Raw genomic sequence first — 22,621 nt, forward strand, 5'->3', positions numbered from 1 at the left:
CATAATGCTAATAATAAATATTATAATCCAACTATTTGGAGGGATCTCAAATCTGCTGAGAGTGCATGGGAACTAAGCTTGCCAATCTCTGATACATCAATAGCAGGTTAAACTGTACAGTCTGCAGAGACTTTTACAAAGCGATTTTGCCAGATCTGATGATGTTTTTTTGTCTCTCCTTACCACAGCCATTAGACTTTGAAACAAAAAAGGCATATACCTTTAAAGTAGAGGCCTCCAATGTTCATCTTGACCATCGATTCCACTCTGTGGGTCCATTCAAAGATACGGCCACTGTGAAGATCAATGTGTTGGATGTGGATGAACCTCCAGTTTTCAGCAAGCCTATGTACACCATGGAGGTTTATGAGGATACTCCTGTTGGGACGATTATAGGTGCTGTAACTGCACAGGACCTTGATGTTGGCAGCAGTTCTGTTAGGTAAGGAAACATTTTCCTTCTTACATACCTTTCATACAAATCAAACTCAGAAAAGTTCAAAAAAAGAATTATATAAAGTTTGCAGAGGATAGGTCCATCAATGATTATTAGCTAAGATAGTCCACAACACAGCACCATGCTCTGGGTTTCTTTAAGCTTCTGCCTGCCAGAGGCTGGGAGTGGATGACAAGGGATGGATCACTTGGCAATTGCACTGTTCTGTTCATAGCATCTGGCACTAGCCACTGTCAGAAGGCAGGATCCTGGGCTAGATGGAACATTGCTCTGACCCAGTACGACCATTCTTATGTTCTTGTTTTCTAAATTCATTCTGAGAATGAGATTGAATGGATCAGGAGAATGGTAATGATATATGAACCATTTCACATGAAAGTCAAAATCCCAGGTAATTGTTGCTGAAAGTAATTAAAAAAAAAAGTACATGCTGCATTGGGTGGCATATATGAAATGAGTTGGTCTATATATATAGTAGATACTGGAGAACAGGAGTCCATATCACAAAAAGCACCATGCCAGTTGGCATTAACTAACACCCTTGACCTCAGCAGAGGTTCTGGGTACTGAACAGGTATGGAGACTTGTGTCATACCGAGGTGGAGTCCATCAAAAACTGTTTAGAAGTACATTGGGAGCAAATGTGGAAAGGCAGGGTGGGGGAATTGGCAATGCTTTGGACATACTACACCTATATTATGCATAAATGGAGGAATATCAGTGCTGCACCTTTCCCAAGCAATAGTCTTTTTGTCACACTTTATATTAAGATTCCATTCATAAATAGTTTATAAAGAGTAATAAATGATTAATCAATTGTTATAGATTGTTAGTGTCAAAGAGGTAAATAGGCGGCATATAACAATCCATCGTTAACACCTTCTAATGATGTGCTCACAACCATTTATTATGCATGGTATTCGTGTCTATAACATGAATAATTTATTAACCCTTTATTTAAAAAATGGAAATTCACTATAAAGTGTGACAAGTCTCATTCTTTCTAAAACTGCCTCAGACTTCCAGAAAAAAAGTCTGATGCTAATGATAAATATACTTTATGTAAACAGAATTAATGGTTCTGATTTAGAAAAGGCACATTAATGATTGCATAAAATTAGATTCTCCTAAAATACCACATGTAGTTAATATGTAAAAAATAATTTACTCTACTCTAGTCTTGACACTTGAGTTCACATGTTGGTGGAGATTACATTTAACATGTGAAAATAAATTGTTAATCTTGTAATTGTCCTTAGTAACCATTGCCCAGTGGATCTCCAAAACTACAACACAATTCAACAAAAATGCCAGTCTTTTCAGAGGTGCCTAGGACTAGAATGCAAATATCGCTGGAGTTCAGGATCTAACATAGCTGACATAGCAATGGGAAGGGTGATTTCATTCCCACAGGTAGTTCTTGTGCGTGCCCATCCTGCATTCTTTTCCACCACAAGATGGTGTAGTTTCATATAGACTGGGGGGCATATGTTACATTCCCTCCCCTCCCACCCCGCCACTAACAAAGGGCCAGGTTGTGAACCCCTTCCTCCAGCGGTGAGCTTACAAAAGTAGTCCCATCAAAACCAATGTTATCTTGAAAATTGGACTCTCTCTTAGGGCCAGATAGTGAGCCCCTTACTCATGTTTCTGAGCAGTTTCTTATTCAAATGGTCCCATGTTAATCTCTTGAATAAGTAACTGCTCTCTGACAATCTTGCCCTAAGAGAGACCATTTTTCATGCTTGAGTGCCTTAGGCCCTGGTCCTGCAACTGAATCTGCCTGAAGGAACCGCTGGTTAAGTCTTGTGGGTGCAGTAGCTTGTGATATTTTTATAGTGAGCAGAGCGGTGTCAAGATAAACCCTTTATTATGTATAGAAGCTATATATATAGAAATGAGGTAACAAACTTTCTGCTACTCTGTGTAGCTGTAGTTCATGACTGCCGTGTCCTGGGCTGCTTTGTTTCTGCTCCAGAAGGAAGTGTGTCCCAGGAAACTAAAGACTGCATGAAGAATGGCATCTCTTAGTTTCCTGGAGGACTTACTCTATAGTGCATCTTCCCTTTCTTGGATCACTTTCTTGGATCTCTTTCTTAGCTTCCTGACTTAGTTAAAACATTAAATTAAAACTATGGCAAATACAATAACTGATTTAACAATTCTTCGGAGCCCACCCAATGGAGCTCATTGCAGTACTGGGGCCTATGTTAGGTTGAGGTGCTCATTTCCACATTTACCCAGTCAAGAGGCGACTTGTAGGGAAGGGATGGGGGGGGGGGAGTGCCCCCCCCCACCCCCGATTTACCTGCCGAGGGCTGGGAAGGAGAAGGGCTCTGTCCTTCTCTCCCTGCTCCTCCCCACCCAGCACATTCAACCGCTCTCCCTGGCAGCGGAGTAGGGAGATGGATGGGACCACTTCTGCCTGAGAGACCCTGGCTGGGAGGTCAAATGTCCTCCCCTTTAGATTGTGCACTGCCCCTCCCCCCCCAACCCCCCCGTATGGCGAGGCACAAGTTGTCTATGCCCTTAGGTGTCCAAGTGCCAGTCTGAGAATACAAATGAGGGATTAGATACTCTGATTTAGGCTCCCAGATTTGAAAATTGGGCTCATAGGGCCTGATCCAAGGCCCATTGAAGTCAGTGGAAAGATTCCTATTCAGTTCAGTGAACTCTGGATCAGGCCCAGAGTGTAGGACTCTTGTGCTTTAAGGACAGATAAGTGAGGCAGTGCCAGAAGGCCAATAGACATACTGGGACAACAAAAAGAAAAACAACTACTAGGTACTGTAGAGGCAGTACATCTCTCTCAGTTTGACTCTGAAAGATAATTTCTTTCAGCCAAACCATCATGATTTTGGTCCTGAAAACACATACTTATCTCTTCTATCTTATCTCTTATCTCTTATAACTTTCTATCCAAATACCTTTGGGCCTTGGTGCCTGATACAAAGCTCCTTAAGTCAACGGAAAAACTCCTATTTGCTTCATTGAGCTTTGGATGAGTCCCTTATAACTGTGGAAATTGCCAGTTAAAGAACTCCCATATTTGGGGGGTGGGGATAAGATGTTCATTGGTTACTATTTAACCTGTCTGTGTTCACATATTGGTTAGTTCAAGTGAAATAACATAGATGCAATTGTTAATTACTTACGTATTAGAGTTCAATACTCCATAAGGTTTAGATCCTCTAATTGAAAGGAGTCAATCAAGAAAAGTTAGCAAAAGCCTAAATTAGTTACAAAGAGCTGCATGTGATTACAACTTTTAAATGGGTCTTACAGCATTTACTAGTCTCTTAGCTATTTAAAATCTAGATTACCTCGTAGGGGTAAATAATGGTCTGTCAGTTTTACAATATTTTAAAGAAGGAGCTTAAGTAGTGTAACACTGCTTCCAAATAAATAGACCCTCTAAGTAGACACAGAACGGCAAGAAATGTTCTCTGAGGTAATAGGCAATATAATGTGCTGGATGGTACAGTTTCTTTACAAATTAATTCATGTTCCCAGAGATGTTTTCCTAGAGCAGTTTAGCCATTATGATGCCTATTACAACAACAATCTGCAAAACAATGGAGACTAGAATAAAAGACAAATCTGCACTGTATGCAGCAGAAGTTATAACTCAACAGAACAAAGCAGTCTAAAACAGCTCACATTAAAGGATGCAATACTAGTCACAGTAACTTAATCCACTTTATCAGGCAAAAATGTTTAACTCTGTTTTAAATGTATGGGGAGGGGGAGATAGTAGCTTAATAATAGTGGAGGTTGAATTTAGGGCTTTTGGCAGGGGCTGGGGGGGGGAGAGGAAGGGGAGACTATGTTGCTGGAAATCACTGAAAATGCTGAGGTTTATTTTTCTCCAGTAGATGGAATTAGGGCTCTTGAGGTTTCTGAGAAGTTCAGAGTTTGAATAAGTATGGATTGTGGGGATGGAAGTTGACAGAAATATGGAAATGAAGAGGCTCAGAACACACATTCAGAGAAAGAGAAATAGGAAGACACAGAGAAAAGAAGGCGCCTTAGGTAGTCAGCACCTGCAAAGATGACTCTATGTGACACTGTTTCAGAACATTGCCCTAGTGCACCTGATTTTCAAACTGTGTTAAATTTAGATTTTAGTACTCGCGGGAGAGATGTTCTGTCCATTTCCATTTCCGTCATACCGCAGCAAGAAATGCTTGGCATAAATGTTAAGATGAAGTCCTGTGTACTTTGTGGCCATTAAAGATCCCAAAGCACTTCTCAAAGAAGAAGAAAGAAAATATTCTCACATGTTCTTCTCAGATTCCTCTAGCCCATGACAGTTACAAGCCCTTCAGGACAGACGAGCATCTGTACTCAAATAATCACTGAGAATTTATGTCATTTATAAATCAGAAAATGTTGGTATCAATTAAATCTAATTTCTTTTGGTGGGAGATAGCATCAGGTTTTTTTATTAAAATCATGCTTACATCTGCACATACTCTATATAGTTTGAGACCAATGTGACATCATAGGGATAAAGCTAAGTAACGAACAAAAATGCCAGCATAAGTAGATGGTAGGGAAATCACAATTACATACAATGATATCTGGAGTATAGAGATTTCTCTAACATTGTGTGAGATTAAGCCACATTTCAAGTGGCACCTTTGAAGATGTCAAATTTCCTAGGAGATGATGTATCTTACTGGATAAAGGATTTTTACCTTTGGTCTGAACTACAGATGTGACTTCAATTAAAATGAGTTTGATATTCTCCTCCATGACATTGCCCTGCAGAACCTCCTTGCTTGACTCACATGCCCTACCTCATGAGCCACACCATTTAAAGCAAAAAAGCCCTAGGGGCTGTGCATTCATCCTGCTCAGATCCAGAATTCCGGAACTAGGATATAACCCCCCCTACTTACATCCTTCTGTACTGTTGGGAACATAAGAAAGGCCATATTGGGTCAAACCAAAGATCCACGTGACAGGGTGCTGGGAAAAGGGTTGCTGATTCAGCCCTCTATCAGGCCAGCTCCCATTTAGGGGAATAAATTAGAGCTGGCTGGAGATAACCTGGCCCTAACTGGGGAAGCAGAAACAGCTGCCACCTAATTAGCCTGAAAGAAAGGGAAAAGGCAGGGAGTGGAAGCAGGGAGGTAGCCCCTCCTGCCTGCCTGCGCACTGTGATGGGCCAACTGTATATGGCAAAATGGTGGTGGGAACAAGCCTGTGAATAAACTGCACCAGTAGATATTAACCCCAAGACTTTGTGGACTTAGCAGAGGCAAGAGCCAAGGGGGCCTGCCATGCTCTGTGACAGTTCATCTAGCCCAGTATCCTGTCTTCCAACAGTGGCCAATGCGAGGTGCCCCAGAGGGAAAGAACAGAACAGGTAATCATCAAGTGTTCTTTGGAGATTGATGCTACCTTGGAACAAATCCCTCTTTTCTGCACGGAATTCAACAGCATAGTTTAAAGTTAGCAGACAGTCCAAGATTTAATTGTATAGGTACTTTGCTGTCCATGAAAATTCTGAACCTTATCTTGTTTGATCAGAGCAGAACTTTGTTGTAATGGTGGGCATGGAGAAAAAGATGGATTTCTAAATATCCACGTACAATGATCAGACCCTTTGTTTTAAGATGTGTGGGCAATGAGCATTCACCACACCACTGTAGAGATTGTTCAGAATTCACAGCTCAAGCCAGGAAGGAGAGGACCCACAAACTTTAATAGCAATACCTAGTTCTTACATAGTGCTTATCCACAGTAGATCTCTAAGTGCTCTAAAAGGAAGTCAATATCATTATCCCCTTTTTACAGATAGGGAAATGGAGGTGAAGTGACTTGCCCAAGGTCATTCAGTAGGTCAGTGGCAGAATTTGGAAAATAACTTAGTCCCAGTCCAGTGGGCTATCCACTAGGCTTATAAAAATTGACTACTAGAAAGTCAAATACTACTTTTGATATTTTACTTGAAGAAAACAAAGTATTTGTACTCTTCTAGGGTGACCAGACAGCAAATGTGAAAAATTGGGATGGGGGTGGAGGGTAATAGGACTCTATATAAGACAAAGACCCCAAAATCGGGACTGTCCCTATAAAATCGTGACATCTCGTCACCCTAGTACTCTTCACTCAGTAGGTGGGCTGTAGCTCCATAAAACATAGATTCACTCTTTAAGGCTGGAAGGGACAATCATGATCATCTTATCTGACCTCCTACACATCACAGGTCACAGAACCTCACCCACTCACCCTGTAATAGGCCCATAACCTCTGGCTGAGTTACTGAAGTCCTCAGATCTTGATTTAAAGTTTTCAAGTTACAGAGAATCCACCATTTACTTGAGTTCAAATCAATAAGTGGCCTGTGTCCCATGCTGCAGAGGAAAGCGAAAGACCCCAAGGGGATCAGCCAATCTGACCTCGGGGAAGATTCCTTCCCAACCACAAATATGATCAGTTAGACCCTGAGCCAAGGGGAGAGACCCACCTGCCAAACACCTAGAAAAGAATTCTCTATAGAAACTCAGAGTTCTCCCATCAAGTATCCCACGTCCAGCCATTAAAGATATTTGTTAATAGCAGTCATGGGTGGGCCATATACCATTGTCATCATACCAGCCCCTCCATCAGTTTATCAAGCTCTGTCTGAATGAACAGTTTGGTCAGAAAGTGTGTGCTGTTAGCTCGGGAGAGTGTTTAGCACTAAAGGAGAGGGGAAGAATTGGCATATGTAAGGGGACTGGTGCCCCTTACTAACATTCAGTGGGGGTGTTTTGGTTGGCTAGCTCCCAGCACTAAAAGGGGAGGGGTCGATGGGAAATCAGGACACTGAGACTGACAGTCCCCAGGAACAATGGCGAGAAGCCAATGCTCCAGGTCAGCCTGATTGACAGGGTGGGCAGGCTAATCAGCATGACAGGAGGCCAGGGTGGGTCCCGTCCTCCTTGTGAGTTGGAATTGCCTGGGTCAGACTGAGTGGGGCCGAGCTAAGGAGAAAGCAGGGGCCCAAGCTGAGCTGGAGAGCAGAACCGTGCCAGATCCAGAGGGGCCAGAGGCGCAGCCACAGAGCCAGGGAGAGCAGATCCTGTGCTGGGAGCAGAGCTGCAGCCACAGAGCCAGAGATGCAGCCCAGGGAGAGCAGATCCTGTGCTGGGAGCAGAGCTGCAGCCACAGAGCCAGAGACGCAGCCCAGGGAGAGCAGATCGTGTGCTGGGAGCAGAGCTGCAGCCACAGAGCCAGAGACGCAGCCCAGGGAGAGCAGATCCTGTGCTGGGAGCAGAGCCGCAGCCACAGAGCCAGAGACGCAGCCCAGGGAGAGCAGATCCTGTGCTGGGAGCAGAGCCGCAGCCACAGAGCCAGAGACGCAGCGCAGGGAGAGCAGATCCTGTGCTGGGAGCAGAGCTGCAGCCACAGAGCCAGGTGTGCTGAGCAAGTGGGGCCAGCCAAGGGGGGACCTTGGGCAAAGGGCCCAGCACAGAAAGACACCCCCAGACAAGGGCCCTTGCAGGCCAGACCGGGAGGGGGACCTTAACCTGACGGGGGGCTGACGCTGGGAAGAAGGGTCCCACCACTCAAAGCCCGGAGGTGTGTGGCCACCACCATTGCAAGTGTCCAACCCGCAGCATACCTGCAGCACAGCCAGGGCCTGAGACGGAAATCTGGGACCTACAAGGAACAGACTGCGAAGTGCCCTGATGTCCAGAGACACTGTTTGTGATGTTCCCTGCCACAAAGCAGGGTGATGTGTTTTCCTTTAACCTTTCCCATTTTTCCTTATTCTTTTCTTTAGATTAATTGTTAATTAAACAATTTGTATTTGTTTTAAATTGTATGGAATAATCAGTGGGTCAGGGAGGTGCCCAGTGCAGAGAGAGTACCCCGGAGTGGGGACACCCTAGCCCCTGTCCTAGGTGACCACAGCAGGGTTGGGGGTTGAGCCCCCCCAGGAATCCTGGGCCCAGCCTTGTTGGGGTTACGAGGACTCTGCCAGACAGTTGAGTGGAAGGGGAGCCCTCAAGGGCAGGGAGGCCTCTGGGTAAAGGGAGTGGGAGCGAGGACTCAGATCCTTTCGCTAGCCCACTTCACCGGGGTAGTGCAGAAGCCAGGAAAGTTCCCCACAATAGCGGGACCATTCCCCCGCTTACACATAGAAGGCTCCTAAATTTGGTTAGGACCAGCCAGGAAGCAGGAATGAGGGAGGTAAGTGCTCAGCAATGTATAATGATCTGACCACCCACATGTAGTTTAATGGAGCAGCAGCATATTATGATTTTTCCCCCTAGTGGCTAGATTCTGCAAAGAATATGCATTCTGTTGCAATTGTACTTTAGCTCATGTAGTAGAACTGCTGCTTTTGGATGAAAGGTCCTCATTCCAAGTCTCTGCAGCAATGGATTCCTCAAACACTATAAAATGCAATCACTGGATTAGAAACAGTGATTTTGTGTGCTACAGCCATATCATCTCAAACAGTGATCTTGTCATGGCTCAAAATGCATCTTAATCTTGCTTAGGTCATTACTTGGACTAACCTCTAAAGAAACCCAGGTGCTACAGGGAGTAGTGTTGGTCATTTTGTAAAGTGGTTCTCTTCCCTTAGTCAAAACTGAAATCGTTCCCCACCACATAAAACTACATCCCTGAGGACTTGTGGTAATTAAAGCGCCTACTGCACTTTTCACAAGATCAGTGGTGTTAGCTCTTGAACTCCAAGTACATGCTATCTAAATTTCCCTTTTAATTAAATTGGATATGTTAGTGCTAGCTTCCTGTCCAACCTGTTGTGTAGTTTGTTGGTGTATATGTCTAAACAGTTGTTGCATTTCATTCTTATATTTTGGGCCATTGTTTCCTTGCAGCATCATTAATGTAATTTTAAGCTAGGATTTATTGACAGTCACATATATTTGGGGTAGAGGATGGTCACATGCTTGGAATACAATTTCAGCATGGGATGGCCCTAGACTTCTAAAAGAAATGGATCAACACAGGACAGTAGCAAATAAACTGCTGAGGCCACCTTTTTGTATATGGATGACACGAAAACGCAGACATAAAATGGGATGGGGCTGATGGCATCCATGTGGATCTTCACAATCTTCAGTCTGATATTAACAAACTTATTTAGGCCTTAATCCCCAAAGATATCTCCTCCGAGGTCACAGCCCAAGAGGAAGTCAAGGGGTACCAACGACCACCTTCTGGATTCTGGGTTTCTGTGGGGTTTGAACAACCTTCAATGTAAACTGGAGCAGCCTTGGGACTATTCTAATTTATGGCCACCTCCTCACGGCTGGCTATGGGCTGCACAGCACCACAAGATCCCTCACAGTGCTTAACACTATAGTCATGCCCCTTCAAATCCCCAAATCTACCTGTACCAAACCCCTCGCTGCAGGGTCTGTGAGGCCCCTGTACAGGCCAGAGTAGGTGACAGAATCATCCCACTGTGTGTCCACAGCTCCCATTAGTGTAATTTTGGCACCACTGGTTTTCAGTGTGACACCCTTTTTCTCTTGGGCTTCCTCAGCTTCATTACGGTTTTGATTTATGCAATGAGAATAGGTACTGAGTTAATGCATCTCAAAGACTAAGATAGGATACTGAATGTCAAATATTTACACACTGGTAAGTGGACTCAAAGCAGCCAATTCCCGCTGGGTGAGAGAAATATTACTAGTATGAAGCTCTGTGGCCTCCTCTACCAGATCTGCTGTCACATATGTTTGCACCACCATTTCCTGAACTGGAAATTTGCTTCCTGGTTTAAGGAGAGGGTCTGGGTGTGTCAGGAGAAGGACAGAAATTGAAAGGGGTGTGGTATAGTGTGGCTCCGTTCTCCTTGATTCTTGGTTGGTGTTAAGACTCTGAGGACATTATGCCACGGTGTAAATTAAAGCTGCCTGGAGACAGGCAGCTGAGAATGAGGGAGCCACAACCAGCTCCCTGTCTGCTCACAGTCCACTGTTCTAAGTGTTTTTTTTTTCTTTTAAACTTATACATCCCCAAACCATCCTCAAATGCCCCTCCCATCACCAGAGATTCTAGGATGCTATTTAATGTCCACGCCATCATGGCCTTCCTCCATGGAAAGCTGGCAGAGCAGGAACACTTTCACATAGTCTGATCTCCCATCTGCAGACAGTGGAAATAAATCAGCCTGTAGCAAACAGATCTCCCACTAATGCTGGACCAGTAGACTCAGATGGTACCATCCTTCCCTCATTATGGACAGGTTAGAGAGAGAGAGCACATGCAGAATGGCCTCCACAATTCAGGTCTGCCCCAAACCTCAGCAATATCTAAAGAAGCATTTCATGACCCAATACAGCATCAAGCAGAATGGGGTTCTGAGGCTTTGTCCTTAACCTTATTTTGTCCTGTAGGTTCACCACAGTTGTACCAGCGCTGGAGAGATATTGTGCATGGTAAGCTTGTATTGAAGGGGTTAAATGCAAGATTCCTGAAGATGTAAATTTTACCCCAAACATCTAAGCCTGAAATACAAGTTATGGCTTTTCATTCTCTCTCGGTCTTGCAGCGCTGCCTGCTCAGTGTACTAGTAAAAATAAAAACAATGCATTTTCCAAATGACAACAGCTTTTGCTAAGATATGCATCTCATCATGAGAAATGCAAAGCAGACAACAGAGCTGACTGAAGATTTTGATGAGCATATGAACAGCATTTTAGATGGGGAGGGCGAGGAAGCGATGAAATTTGTAGACAGGAACAATTGGCAGTTTGGAAGTGTTGATAATTGAAGTGCAGCAGATTTTATTCCCCATTTTGTCTAGTGTGTTTTACTAAAATTCGTATGTAAAATTTATAGGGCTTATGAAAAGTTTAACAGCTTCTTTCAGTTAAATCTGATGTAGTCATCAGAATCAGTGAGTGTTCCCACAGCCATTGCCTTCATGTAAATTAGTTCTGCATCATGCCAAATAAACATTCACTATTCTCATCAGAAGCTAAGAGCAGTGTTATTTGTTTGTATTGACATTACCTGCACCACATCAGGTGGCCTGCTAGCTGCTGAAAAACATTAATCTTTCACCCTCATTATTTAGAAATGGAGCGAGATTGTAGCTCGCTGTGAGCAAGACTGCAACTCATGTATTATAGTGTGCAAAGAATTCTAGTCAGTGGAAGTGTTGAATTTCTTCATATGTTTTATATCTAATTCACATGTGAAAGAGCTGGCCATGTGATAAGGTGAAGAGAAATGTTTTCTTCTTCTTCTCTCCAAATGTAGAATTCTCCCTCCACCCTCCTGAAGTCACAACTACCCAATGCCCACAACGTGCAAAATTCTGTCTAGCACCAGTGAAAAGTTTAGGGTCTGAGGTCTCACAAAAATCAAAGCTTTATAACACTTTAAAGTCAAAACATTTCTAAATCTAGAAAAGTCATCGTGGGTCATTTATACAGGGGGGTTAGGTATGTTAGTCAAGTATCAGAGGAGTAGCCGTGTTAGTCTGGATCTGTAAAAAGCAACAGAGAGTCCTGTGGCACCTTTAAGACTAACAGATGTATTGGAGCATAAGCTTTCGTGGGTGAATGCATCCGACGAGGTGGGCATTCACCCACGAAAGCTTATGCTCCAATACATCTGTTAGTCTTAAAGGTGCCAAAGGACTCTCTGTTACCTTTTACAGGTATGTTGGTGTTACTCTCCCTGAGAGGTTTATACAGTTTCATTTATAAGTGGCATTTTTAAAAGTGCCCAACTGTGACTATAAGGTCAATGAGAGTTGACTTGCATAGGAGAAGAGTTAGGCCAATACTTCTGAAAACCTCACAGTAACGAAGACACTTGGTTTTACAGGTGGAAGGGTACAAAAAAAAGTAATCCCATTGCACATTTTACAAACACTTTACAATATCTGTAAAATAGATTTTATGGAAAATATATGGCACATTTTTTAATGCTTATCCAGTGAGGTGCAAAATGAAAGGTTTGTTTGTTTGTTTGTTTGTTTTTTGTCATTTGTTAGACATGACCTACCCAACTCACTGTTGACTTTGCCAATGGTGAATAATGCAACCATTTCAAATTCATGCTAATAAGACCTCTAGATCATACCATACCTCACTGTTCTTGTACACATATTGTATGCTTTGTGTGCTAGTAAAGACATTTCAAGGAGCATATGGGGAAAATACTGGATGCTAAGTAAGGGTTTAGTGAAGTGAGTTCATAAGCCACACTGCCTAAGAAGTCTCTGTTTGTTATCTTTGACATTTCTGCCATTTTGTTTGTATTTTGCTTGGCTAATATCCTCCTGCAAGTATTTATGCATTGATGTTATAAATTGTTTGGGACATATTTGCATAGATTGGCTTCTTTAGGGATCAAGCTGGTACCCATAGGGTTACATGGAGGATAAGATAAGAGCTGACAGCAACTCCATTAGGATTTTATTTGGTTTGACCTTTAATGAAATAACAAGGCTTTGAAAATCCTCAGCATAGGTATAGGGAGTTCATGCCCCCATTAAGAGAAGATGAGCTAGCCTTACTAAATTATTTAAAGAGGAAAAAAAACTTGTGGGGATATATTAGCCTCTTTTGAGCTCTATTACCAGTCCTTCCTGTTTCTTGGCTCAGAATAAATAAAAGATAGAGAGAAAATTCAATGTTGGCTGGATATTATGAGAAACAGTATTAGGTCTTTTTTTTTTTAACCCCATTATTAGCCATTCCTATATAAGACCACATTCCCTGTTTGCGGTGGTTAAACCTACTAATTGATTTCTGTTGATATTCACAGGATGTTTATCATTTAAGTAGGAATGCTTCATTATGAAAAACTCCCAATATTAGAACTGGCATACATCAGTGGTGTGATTTGCCCTATAGGTTTTTAGTAGGTTAAAATATGTTAACCTTCACCTAACTTCAAAATAAATATGATTTATCTAAGAAAATAGTAGTCTTATTTGATTGTATTGAAAGATACCTGATACAGGATAGTCAGCCCAATGTATATACGAAATGCTATGGGCACTGGATAGTACAGAGTACTGAGGAGTTGAAAAATCATGCAGAAAGGATTTGGGGACTGTTAACACAGAACAACTTGAATTTTATGTGGTCCACATCTATGAAGACTTTTGTCTTCTGTGCTTATGAAACATATTTCATCTTTGATACAGCTATTTCATAGGATCATATTAGTTGAAACATGGAAATGGCCTATTAGAATCCATCCTCCTGCAAGACCTTAGAACACAAAAGAAGATTCAACTAAACCTAAACCTTTGTAAGTACAGATCAGGATCCCAAATAATCTTAACGTTGTCCCAAATATGAAGGCCCTGAGAAAAAGAAGCCACTCTCTGACTGTCCTGTCTAGCCATAATAAGAAGTTTAACAGCATCTGTCATAACTATAAAGGGAAGGGTAACAGCTCTCCTGTGTACAGTACTAAAATCCCTCCTGGCCAGAGACTCCAAAATCCTTTTACCTGTAAAGGGTTAAGAAGCTCAGGTAACCTGGCTGACACCTGACCCAAAGGACCAATAAGGGGACAAGATACTTTCAAATCTTGGGGGGGGAAAGGCTTTTGTGTGTGCTCTTTGTTTGAAGGGGTTGTTCGCTCTTGGGACTGAGAGGGACCAGACATCAATCCAGGTTCTCCCCATCTTTCTAAACAAGTCTCTCTTATTTCAAAATTGTAAGTAAAAGCCAGGCAAGGCGTCTTAGATTTACTTTGTTTTCTCAACTTGTAAATGTACCTTTTACTAGAGTGTTTATCTTTGTTTGCTATACTTTGAACCTAAGACAGAGGGGGGTCCTCTGAGCTCTTTAAGTTTGATTACCCTGTAAAGTTATTTTCCATACTGATTTTACAGAGATGATTTTTACCTTTTTCTTTAATTAAAAGCCTTCTTTTTAAGAACCTGATTGATTTCTCCTTGTTTTAAGATCCAAGGGGGTTTGGATCTGTATTCACCAGGAGTTGGTGAAAGGAAGGAGGGGGGAAGGGTCAATTTCTCCTTGTTTAAGATCCAAGGAGTTTGGATCTGTATTCACCAGGAGTTGGTGAAAGGAAGGAGGGGGGAAGGGTCAATTTCTTCTTGTTTAAGATCCAAGGAGTTTGGATCTGTATTCACCAGGGAATTGGTGAGAGGTTTTCTAAAAGCTTCCCAGGGTAGGGAATGGTGGCAGCGGACCAGAACTAAGCTGGTAGTTAAGCTTAGAAGTCCTCATGCAGGCCCCTACATTTGTACCCTAAAGTTCAAAGTGGGGATACAGCCTTGACAGCATCACTGACCACAAAAACCAAAATGACTTATTTCTGATCAGTGTTGGTTGTACCAGTCCTAGCTGCCCTTAACAGCCATGAAGAGCTCTCTGAAGAAGACATACTCGTAATACAAGCTTGTGATTGAATAAATAGCAAACTGAAGGCAATCCTTCATCACTCTTGATTAGAAGTCCATGTGTTGCCAATTATCGAGGTGTTATTAGATACAGGCCCTAGTTTACCTACCTGTATAAATCTCCTATGTCCACATCAAGAAATTATGCAATTTCCACAAGAAGGACAAAGGTTAGTATGATAACAAAGCATCTCAGTGAGTAAGATATGTATGTGTGAACCAGTGCTCTGTGGTGCACATTTTTTATGCTCTAGACACAAGGTGTTTTCTCCCAAATTTATGTTCTTTATGCCTTTAAAAAAAGTTTGCAATCCAAGAATAACTCATCCTATAAAGTAGATATGAAAGAAACAAGGAAATTGAGATAGGAGGCTAGGAGGACAGAGTTAAGGTTATTTGCACCTTTTTAACTTCATTACTTTAAAATATTTGGATTTCTTTTGGGCATAACTTTAGAGCCAAATGTTGTCAATTTCTTCTTGTATTTTTGTTTTTTTAAATAACTGCAACATTTTTCTAAGTCTTTAATCTTTAATTTGTTATTATATACTCAACTTTAATTCCAACTTAATGAAAACTTTGACTGTGAGTATTACTATATTTAATTAGATTCTTAGTGTGAAATATCTACTTGTTTATAATACTGCTCTACAGCCAAAATGCTTCTGAAATAAATGTAGTCGAACTTTACTTATTCTGGGTCACTGAGAACGAAAATGATGCTTAAAATTTTTGATTGGCTCTAGTTTTCAAGATATGCTATTGGGTCAGTATATACGACCCTTGACTTGGGAATGGCGGAGGATAAGTGAGTTATAAAGGGAAGGGATCTCAATTTAAACCAGAAATGACTAAAATACATCTTTGACTGGATCTATGAATAAATCTATGACTGGGTTTGGACAGTACTTGCTTTTTAGGCAAAACAATGAATGATGCAATCTGAAGCTGGTATTGCGTCATACATGATATGAATTGCATCATGTTATTCCTAGAAGTCATGGATGATGCAATCATAACGAAGCTTACATCACTCTGCTGAACAAATTGCCCTATATCAGCTCTAGAAATCATACAGTGTCGTGCTCTCTTATTTGTCAGTGTTTGATTTTGCAAAGGGACACATTTCTGTTTAGCCAAAGTGAGCAGAGATGCCTCGTACTTGTGTGAACAGTGCAGATAACTTCTGCTATGTTTGTGGTGAAGTGACTTTTGCATCACAAAAGTGCAGTATAACCACTATGGTTAAGAAAGCCTATCACCTTTATTTTGGCTGCAAAATTGGAGATCAGGACAAGAGGTGGGCCCCACACATATGCTGCAACACTTGTGCAACAAATCTTCGCCAGTGGTTGAACAGGAAAAGGAAATCTATGCCTTTTGCAGTGCCAATGATTTGGAGAGAGCCAACAGATCATACCAGCAATTGTTACTTCTGCATGGTGCCTCCAGTTGGGAAAGGTGTGTCAAAGAAGAAAAAGTGGACTGTGCGTTATCCAAACATTCCATCAGCTATATGCCCAGTACCCCACGGAGAAGGACTGACGGTTCCTGATGCACCAGAATCATTCTCACTTGAGTCAGACGAGGAAGAGGAAGAGGATGAAACTTCTTGTCCTGAACCATCAATGTCACAGGACCCACATTTTCTCCCATCCTCCTCCTCTGAACCACACCTCATAACACAAGGTGAACTGAATGACCTTGTCAGGAATTTGGAACTACCCAAGAGTAAGGCAGAGCTGTTGGGCTCCAGACTACAGCACTGGAATCTCCTGGCAGGTGATGTTAGGGTTTCCATGTTCTGTGACCGTCAAAAGGATCTTGTCCCATTCTTCTTCATGGAAGGTGATCTTGTAGCCTGCAACAATATCGATGGTGTGATGGCAGCCCTCAACATCATTCACGATCTAGATGAGTGGAGACTGTTCATTGATTCATCGAAGACGAGTCTTAAAGCTGTTTTACTGCATAATGGCAATGTTTTGCCATCAATTCCAGTTGGTCATGCAGTCCATATGAAGGAAACCTATGACAACATGAAACAACTTTGGAGGTGCATAAACTATGACCAACATCAGTGGCAGCTTTGTGGCGATTTGAAGGTTGTTGCTCTCTTGCTTGGTCTGCAGACTGGATACACAAAGTACTGCTGTTTGCTCTGCGAATGGGATAGTCGTGCAAGAGATTCCCACTACATCAAGAAAGATTGGCCACTCCGACAGTCATTGGAGCCTGGGAGGAAAAGTGTTCAGCATCCACCACTTGTTGAATCAAGGAAGATTTTGTTACCACCCTTACACATCAAGCTGGGTCTGATGAAGAACTTTGTCAAGGCCATTGACAAAACACAAGCAGCTTTCAAGTACCTCCGTGGAAAATTTCCAAGGTTAAGTGAAGCTAAGATAAAGGAAGGTGTCTTTGTTGGTCCTCAGATTCGTGAACTTCTTCGAGATGATGCATTTGACCATGCACTGCGTGGCAAGGAAAAGACGGCATGGAAAGCCTTCCAGTTAGTGGCAATAAATTTTCTCAGAAACAACAAGGCAGACAACTACAGGTTGTTGGTGGAAAACCTCCTCAAGCCATACAAAAGCCTTGGTTGCAACATGTCACTAAAGATACATTTTTTGCACTCTCATCTAGATTTTTTTCCACCAAACTGCGGAGCAGTGAGCGATGAGCACGGCGAGCGATTTCACCAGGACATTGCAACAATGGAGAAACGCTATCAGGGCAAATGGAGCCCATCAATGCTTGCAGACTATTGCTGGACAGTGACAAGAGATGCTCCATTTAATGAATACAAGAGACAAGCCAAGAAGCGCCGAGTAGACACTGAATAGGACTAAACTATGTACAGAATAGTTTTTTGCCTTTTGTTTCATAATAAATTTTATTTATATAACCCTTTTGCTGATTTTTAAAGTGTTACATAAACAGGACAGGTGAAATATTATCATGTAAAGCAACCATAAACACATGAAACGACCTAGGTTTACAATTTATGATTAAAACTCTACTATCTACACAATATACATAGACATAAAATGTAAAAACTTAAATATCTTAGAAACAGTAGCCAATCAGTTGTTTTAATTGTCATATTTGAATTCAGCACATCAAAATACACAATAAATAGCACATTTTATCTCTGAAGCAGACGACTTCTCAAAAATTGTAGACCAGTGATCAGACATCAGAGATGGCAAAGACCTAAGAGATCACCCAATACATCTTCCTGCCAATGCAGTATTCTTCCGTACAATAAATGTATTATGATTTTGCCCAAATTAGTTTTTAATTTGTCCAGTGATAGGACTTTTGTCATTTCTCTCAGGAAATGACAAAAGGCAGCTTAATATGTATCACTGCCAGGAAGATTTTGTTATTGAACCTACATTTCTTTCTTAATTGCATCCCGTATTCTTGTTATATCCCCCTATATAAAACTAAATAATACTCGTCCCTTTTTGGTATTTAAACCCTTCCGTTATTTGTAGACCATTATCATGTCTCTCTTGTCATCTCTTATACAAGGTAAACATATTTTAGCTCTTTTAATGTTTCCTCAAAATTAACTGTTTCAAAACCCAGAATTATTTCAAATACTGTTCTCTGAACTCCCTCCCATTTGCTGATATCTTATTTGTCATGTGGTGCCCAAGACAAAATTCAGTTTTCTTGGTATCATTTACCAGAAACAGGGTCTATTATCTCCCTGCTACATTACATAATGCCTTTTGCAGACTTTTGTGCAGCCATATCTCAAACTCAAGACTAATTTGCTTTCTTCCAGTCCACCACCACCTGTCCTCATTGTTGCTTCCCAGGTTCGTTCCCCCTGGGAATTACGTGTATAATTATACAGTGTCCTTAATTGGCATCTTTAAAAAAATCAATCTCATTTTATTTTCTTCCAGGCTCTTTAGGTCCCTCTGTATTATTTCCCTAACCTGAATGGTGTTTATTAGAAAATAAGAACGGACATACTGGGTCAGACCAAAGGTCCATCTAGCCCAGTATCCTGTCGTCTGACAGTGGCCAATGCCAGGTGCTCTAGAGGGAATGAACAGAAAAGGTAATCATCAAGTGATCCATCCCCTGTCGCCCATTCCCAGCTTCTGGCAAACAGAAACTAGGGACACCATCCCTGCCCATTCTGGCTAATAGCCATTGATGGAGCTATCCTCCATGAACTTATCTAGTTCTTTTTTAATCCTGTTATAGTCTTGGCCTTCACAACATCTTCTGGCAGGGAGTTCTACAGGTTAACTGTGTGTTGTGTGAAAAAAGGTATTGGAATATTTTTCTTCCTTAGAAGTATGGTTCAATATGCTATTAGTAAAGTAACAGCAATAGAGAAAGTGATTAAATGCTGCAACCACTGGACACAATTGTTCAATTAATTTGATGATGGTGATTCCACCCCTTTTTCAGACCATTGCCAGCACTACTAGCATAAATAGCCCATGCTGTTTTCATAAGTATGGCCAATTTTTGTAAGGATGGTCAATTGTTCTCATCCCAAATTGTTCTTAATCCCAGTGAAGTCAGTAGGAGTTTTGTCATGGACTCTGAGGGAGCAGTGTTAGGTCCACTGTGTGGGAATTAAATGGTTAATCCTGGATCCTGTAAACACATATGCACATGAGTAGTGTTATTGGACTCATATTCATCAAGTTAATGACATGCATTAGGGTTTGCAGGCTGGAGTCCCAAGGCCTGCAAACATTTATGCATGTGCTTAACTATAAACATAAGATTGATCCTATTGACTTCAGCAGAACAATTCACTTTCTTAAAATTAATCACATGCATAAGTATTTGTAGGATTGGTACCTTAAACTGTAGCCTCCTAGGTCCAAGGACCTGAAGTCAATAGAAAACTCCCACTGATTTCAAAGGGCTATGAGTCAGATCCTGAGTCATCTTCTCTGATTCATGCAAAGATATTTAAGCAAACATAACTGGCATAGGCATCAAAGAGGGGAAGATAAATGAAGCTGCCTTCTCATGATCGTCTCCAGTATATTTCAGCATTGATCACTAATTAAAACATGTAGCAGACACACTTTATTAAACAAGAAACTTCTGAAAGCATACTGCCATATTTTACCTATGAGAAAGACAAGGTGGGTGACCTTTTACTAGACCAAGTTCTGTTTGTGAGTGAAATAAGTGTTGAAACTCAAGAGAGCTCTTCTTAAAGTCACTATGAAGCTTGAAAGATTGTCTCTTTCACCAACATAGGTTAGTCCAATAAAAAATATTATCTCACCCGCCTTTTGTCTCTCATATCCTGGGACCAACAACACTATAAACAGCACATTACCTATATCAATGTTTCTTTTTGATAAATTGTATGTAACAACTTACTTTGAACACTGACACCCACATTTTCAAAAATGGTTGTCTAATGTTGGTCACCTACATCAGACCATTGCAATTCAGTTGTATACAACTATACACCATGCCTTTAACTAATCATTTACAAGGATTTTAAAATTAAGATGTGGACTGGCAAAGCTGGCTGCTAATCAATAATATATTTCACGTATATATAGGATTTTCTTGGAGGGCATGTACATTTGTAATGAAAGCAAACATCTCCCAAGGAATACTTCATCTCAGTCATGAACTTTAATTTAACTCTTCTCCAATTGAAGTTCTTGAGTTTTAGTTGACGTTGGTTTACACTAGGATATGTCAAGCACCGCTTTTACTCATCACTTCATTCAGCAGTGAGGAAAAGTCTGGTATTCTACTGCTTGCCTTTACAGTACATATATTTTCTTCCTATAAATCACAGGTAATGAGTGAGAGTGATAGCAAATGGGATACTACTTTACATTTACTCTCACTGGTTCACAAGAGAGTGGAGGGAGCATAAAATCACAAGATGTGTGAAGTCCACAGTCCTCCGATATTTACATTCTATTAAATTCACCTACAGTTACGATCAGTTTTATCCTTATTGTCTACTTTTCGCAAATGACTGTGTCCATTCCACCCTGCCTACTATTCAAGCAATGGCAGCTAGATGTGCAGCTGTTGTTACCTAATAATGAAAAAGAAAAAGGAATTAGTAGCTCAGGGCACTGCATTGGAAAAAATATTATTCTCTTATGATTGCAAACAGTACCATCAGATGAGAAATTACACTAGAAATTAATTTGAATTCAAGGGGAATGGTTTTGGAACAAATTATCAGATTGTAAACAGAGCAGTTCACAGACAAGCACATCTACTTCTTCTATTAAGTCCTTCCTAGAACAAAAACACACGGAGCTTGATTCTCTGCTGTGCCAGAGCTTCGCTTGGCACAGAAGGGCTCAAAGGAAGTGACAGGAAGACAGTTACAGCTCCCTGATTCCCACAGACCTGACAAAAGTCAGGGATGCTTATGGGCTGCTCTAATTTGATATATTGATACAGGGTCCTCGATGGGCTCTACACCAGTGGAGGATAGATGTAGTGCAGTGGAGTTATAACACACCCACTTCCCACCCCTGTCTCCCCCCAACATGACCCCTCCTGCCCCTGATATGCCACCTAAGCCAAGAACGAGAGGACTGATAGGCACCCAGTATGAAGTCAGTACACTCATGCCTTCAAGGAGTTCATCTCCAACAGGGGGATTCACTCCAGGCCAGTTGCTGCCAGTTTCCGGCATTTTAGTGCCTCCTGATGGTGAAAAGCACCCATATCTGATTAGAGAATCCAGCCCTTTGATGCTGTTTCACATCCCTTCTTCCTTTCCCCCTACAAGTCTCTCTGGTACTTTCAGCAGTGATTTGTGGTAGTGATCGGAGATCATTGAAGCTGGGTAGCATGTGATGAGTTTGTAGGTATCAAGGGCTTAAAATAATAGGAACTTTAGTAGTACTAAATCTTTCATTCTTTCCCATTTCCCCTTTACTTTGAAATAAAGAAATCATTGTTTACAAAGGGGGGGGGGGAACAAAACACGTCAAGCTAGCCTGGCTGCCAGTATGATAAATGCATAATCATTGCACATTTGCATCTACTTTTTTCATATGCAGGTACTTCATAGATCGGAAGAGTGATTCAGACAGCTACTTTACAATAGATGGATCTGAAGGAACCATTGCAACTAATGAATTACTGGACAGAGAAAGCACCGCACAGTACAATTTCTCTATAATTGCAAGTAAAGTTAGTAAGTATGGCATGAATTGAATTAAGATGCTAAAGTGGTGTCTCTCAGAATACAATGTTCAGAAGTGAGCCTCCTCTAAAATGTTTATTAGTATGAAATGATTTAAGGATGCATAACATGTATCAGTTTGGTAAGGCTAAGTATCATATTCAAATACTCACATATAGTCAGGTTTGATCCTGTACTCCTTATGCAAGCACTGTTCCCACTGAAGTCAATAGAAATTTTATCAGAAAGAGGTTGGGGTTAAAGGATGATATTAGAACATGCATTTTACTGAGACTATTGTGATTAAACAATTGATAACTGTGGTGTAACTACTGTGGTTTGTGTCTCGTATGTGTACTGAACTTTTAAATGGAAAATAGTACCTCCTTGCTGCCTCTGTGGGTGTTACAGAGGAGAGAGAGAGTTGGTGCTCTCACATGGAGACCTTTCTTTTGTTCTTTGTTTTGTTGTTTACTTAACAAGATCAAGTTGAGGACAATCAAGGAGAAAGCATACCTTTCCTCTTTGTGTGGGGAAGAGTATAATGGTTATTTTAATTCCCAGACAAAAACTATATTAGAATGGAGTTAAGGTTGAGGTGATACCAGTAATGGAA

The 22,621-nt window shown here is 41.3% G+C and overlaps 1 protein-coding gene across 2 annotated transcripts in view; it reads left to right on the top strand.

Annotated features, from left to right (window-relative positions):
* Positions 1–22,621, top strand: part of CDH12 (cadherin 12) — a 216,880-nt gene that overhangs the window by 176,601 nt on the left and 17,658 nt on the right. For both annotated transcript variants that reach the window (XM_065399706.1, XM_065399707.1), the window contains 2 exons: positions 189–442; positions 21,881–22,017. In XM_065399706.1, coding sequence (XP_065255778.1) covers positions 189–442; positions 21,881–22,017 — 391 coding nt within the window. The remainder of the gene's footprint in view (positions 1–188; positions 443–21,880; positions 22,018–22,621) is intronic.

The sequence above is a fragment of the Emys orbicularis genome, chromosome 2 (genome assembly GCF_028017835.1).
Source record: "Emys orbicularis isolate rEmyOrb1 chromosome 2, rEmyOrb1.hap1, whole genome shotgun sequence".
In the NCBI taxonomy this organism is placed as follows: Eukaryota; Metazoa; Chordata; order Testudines; family Emydidae; genus Emys; species Emys orbicularis.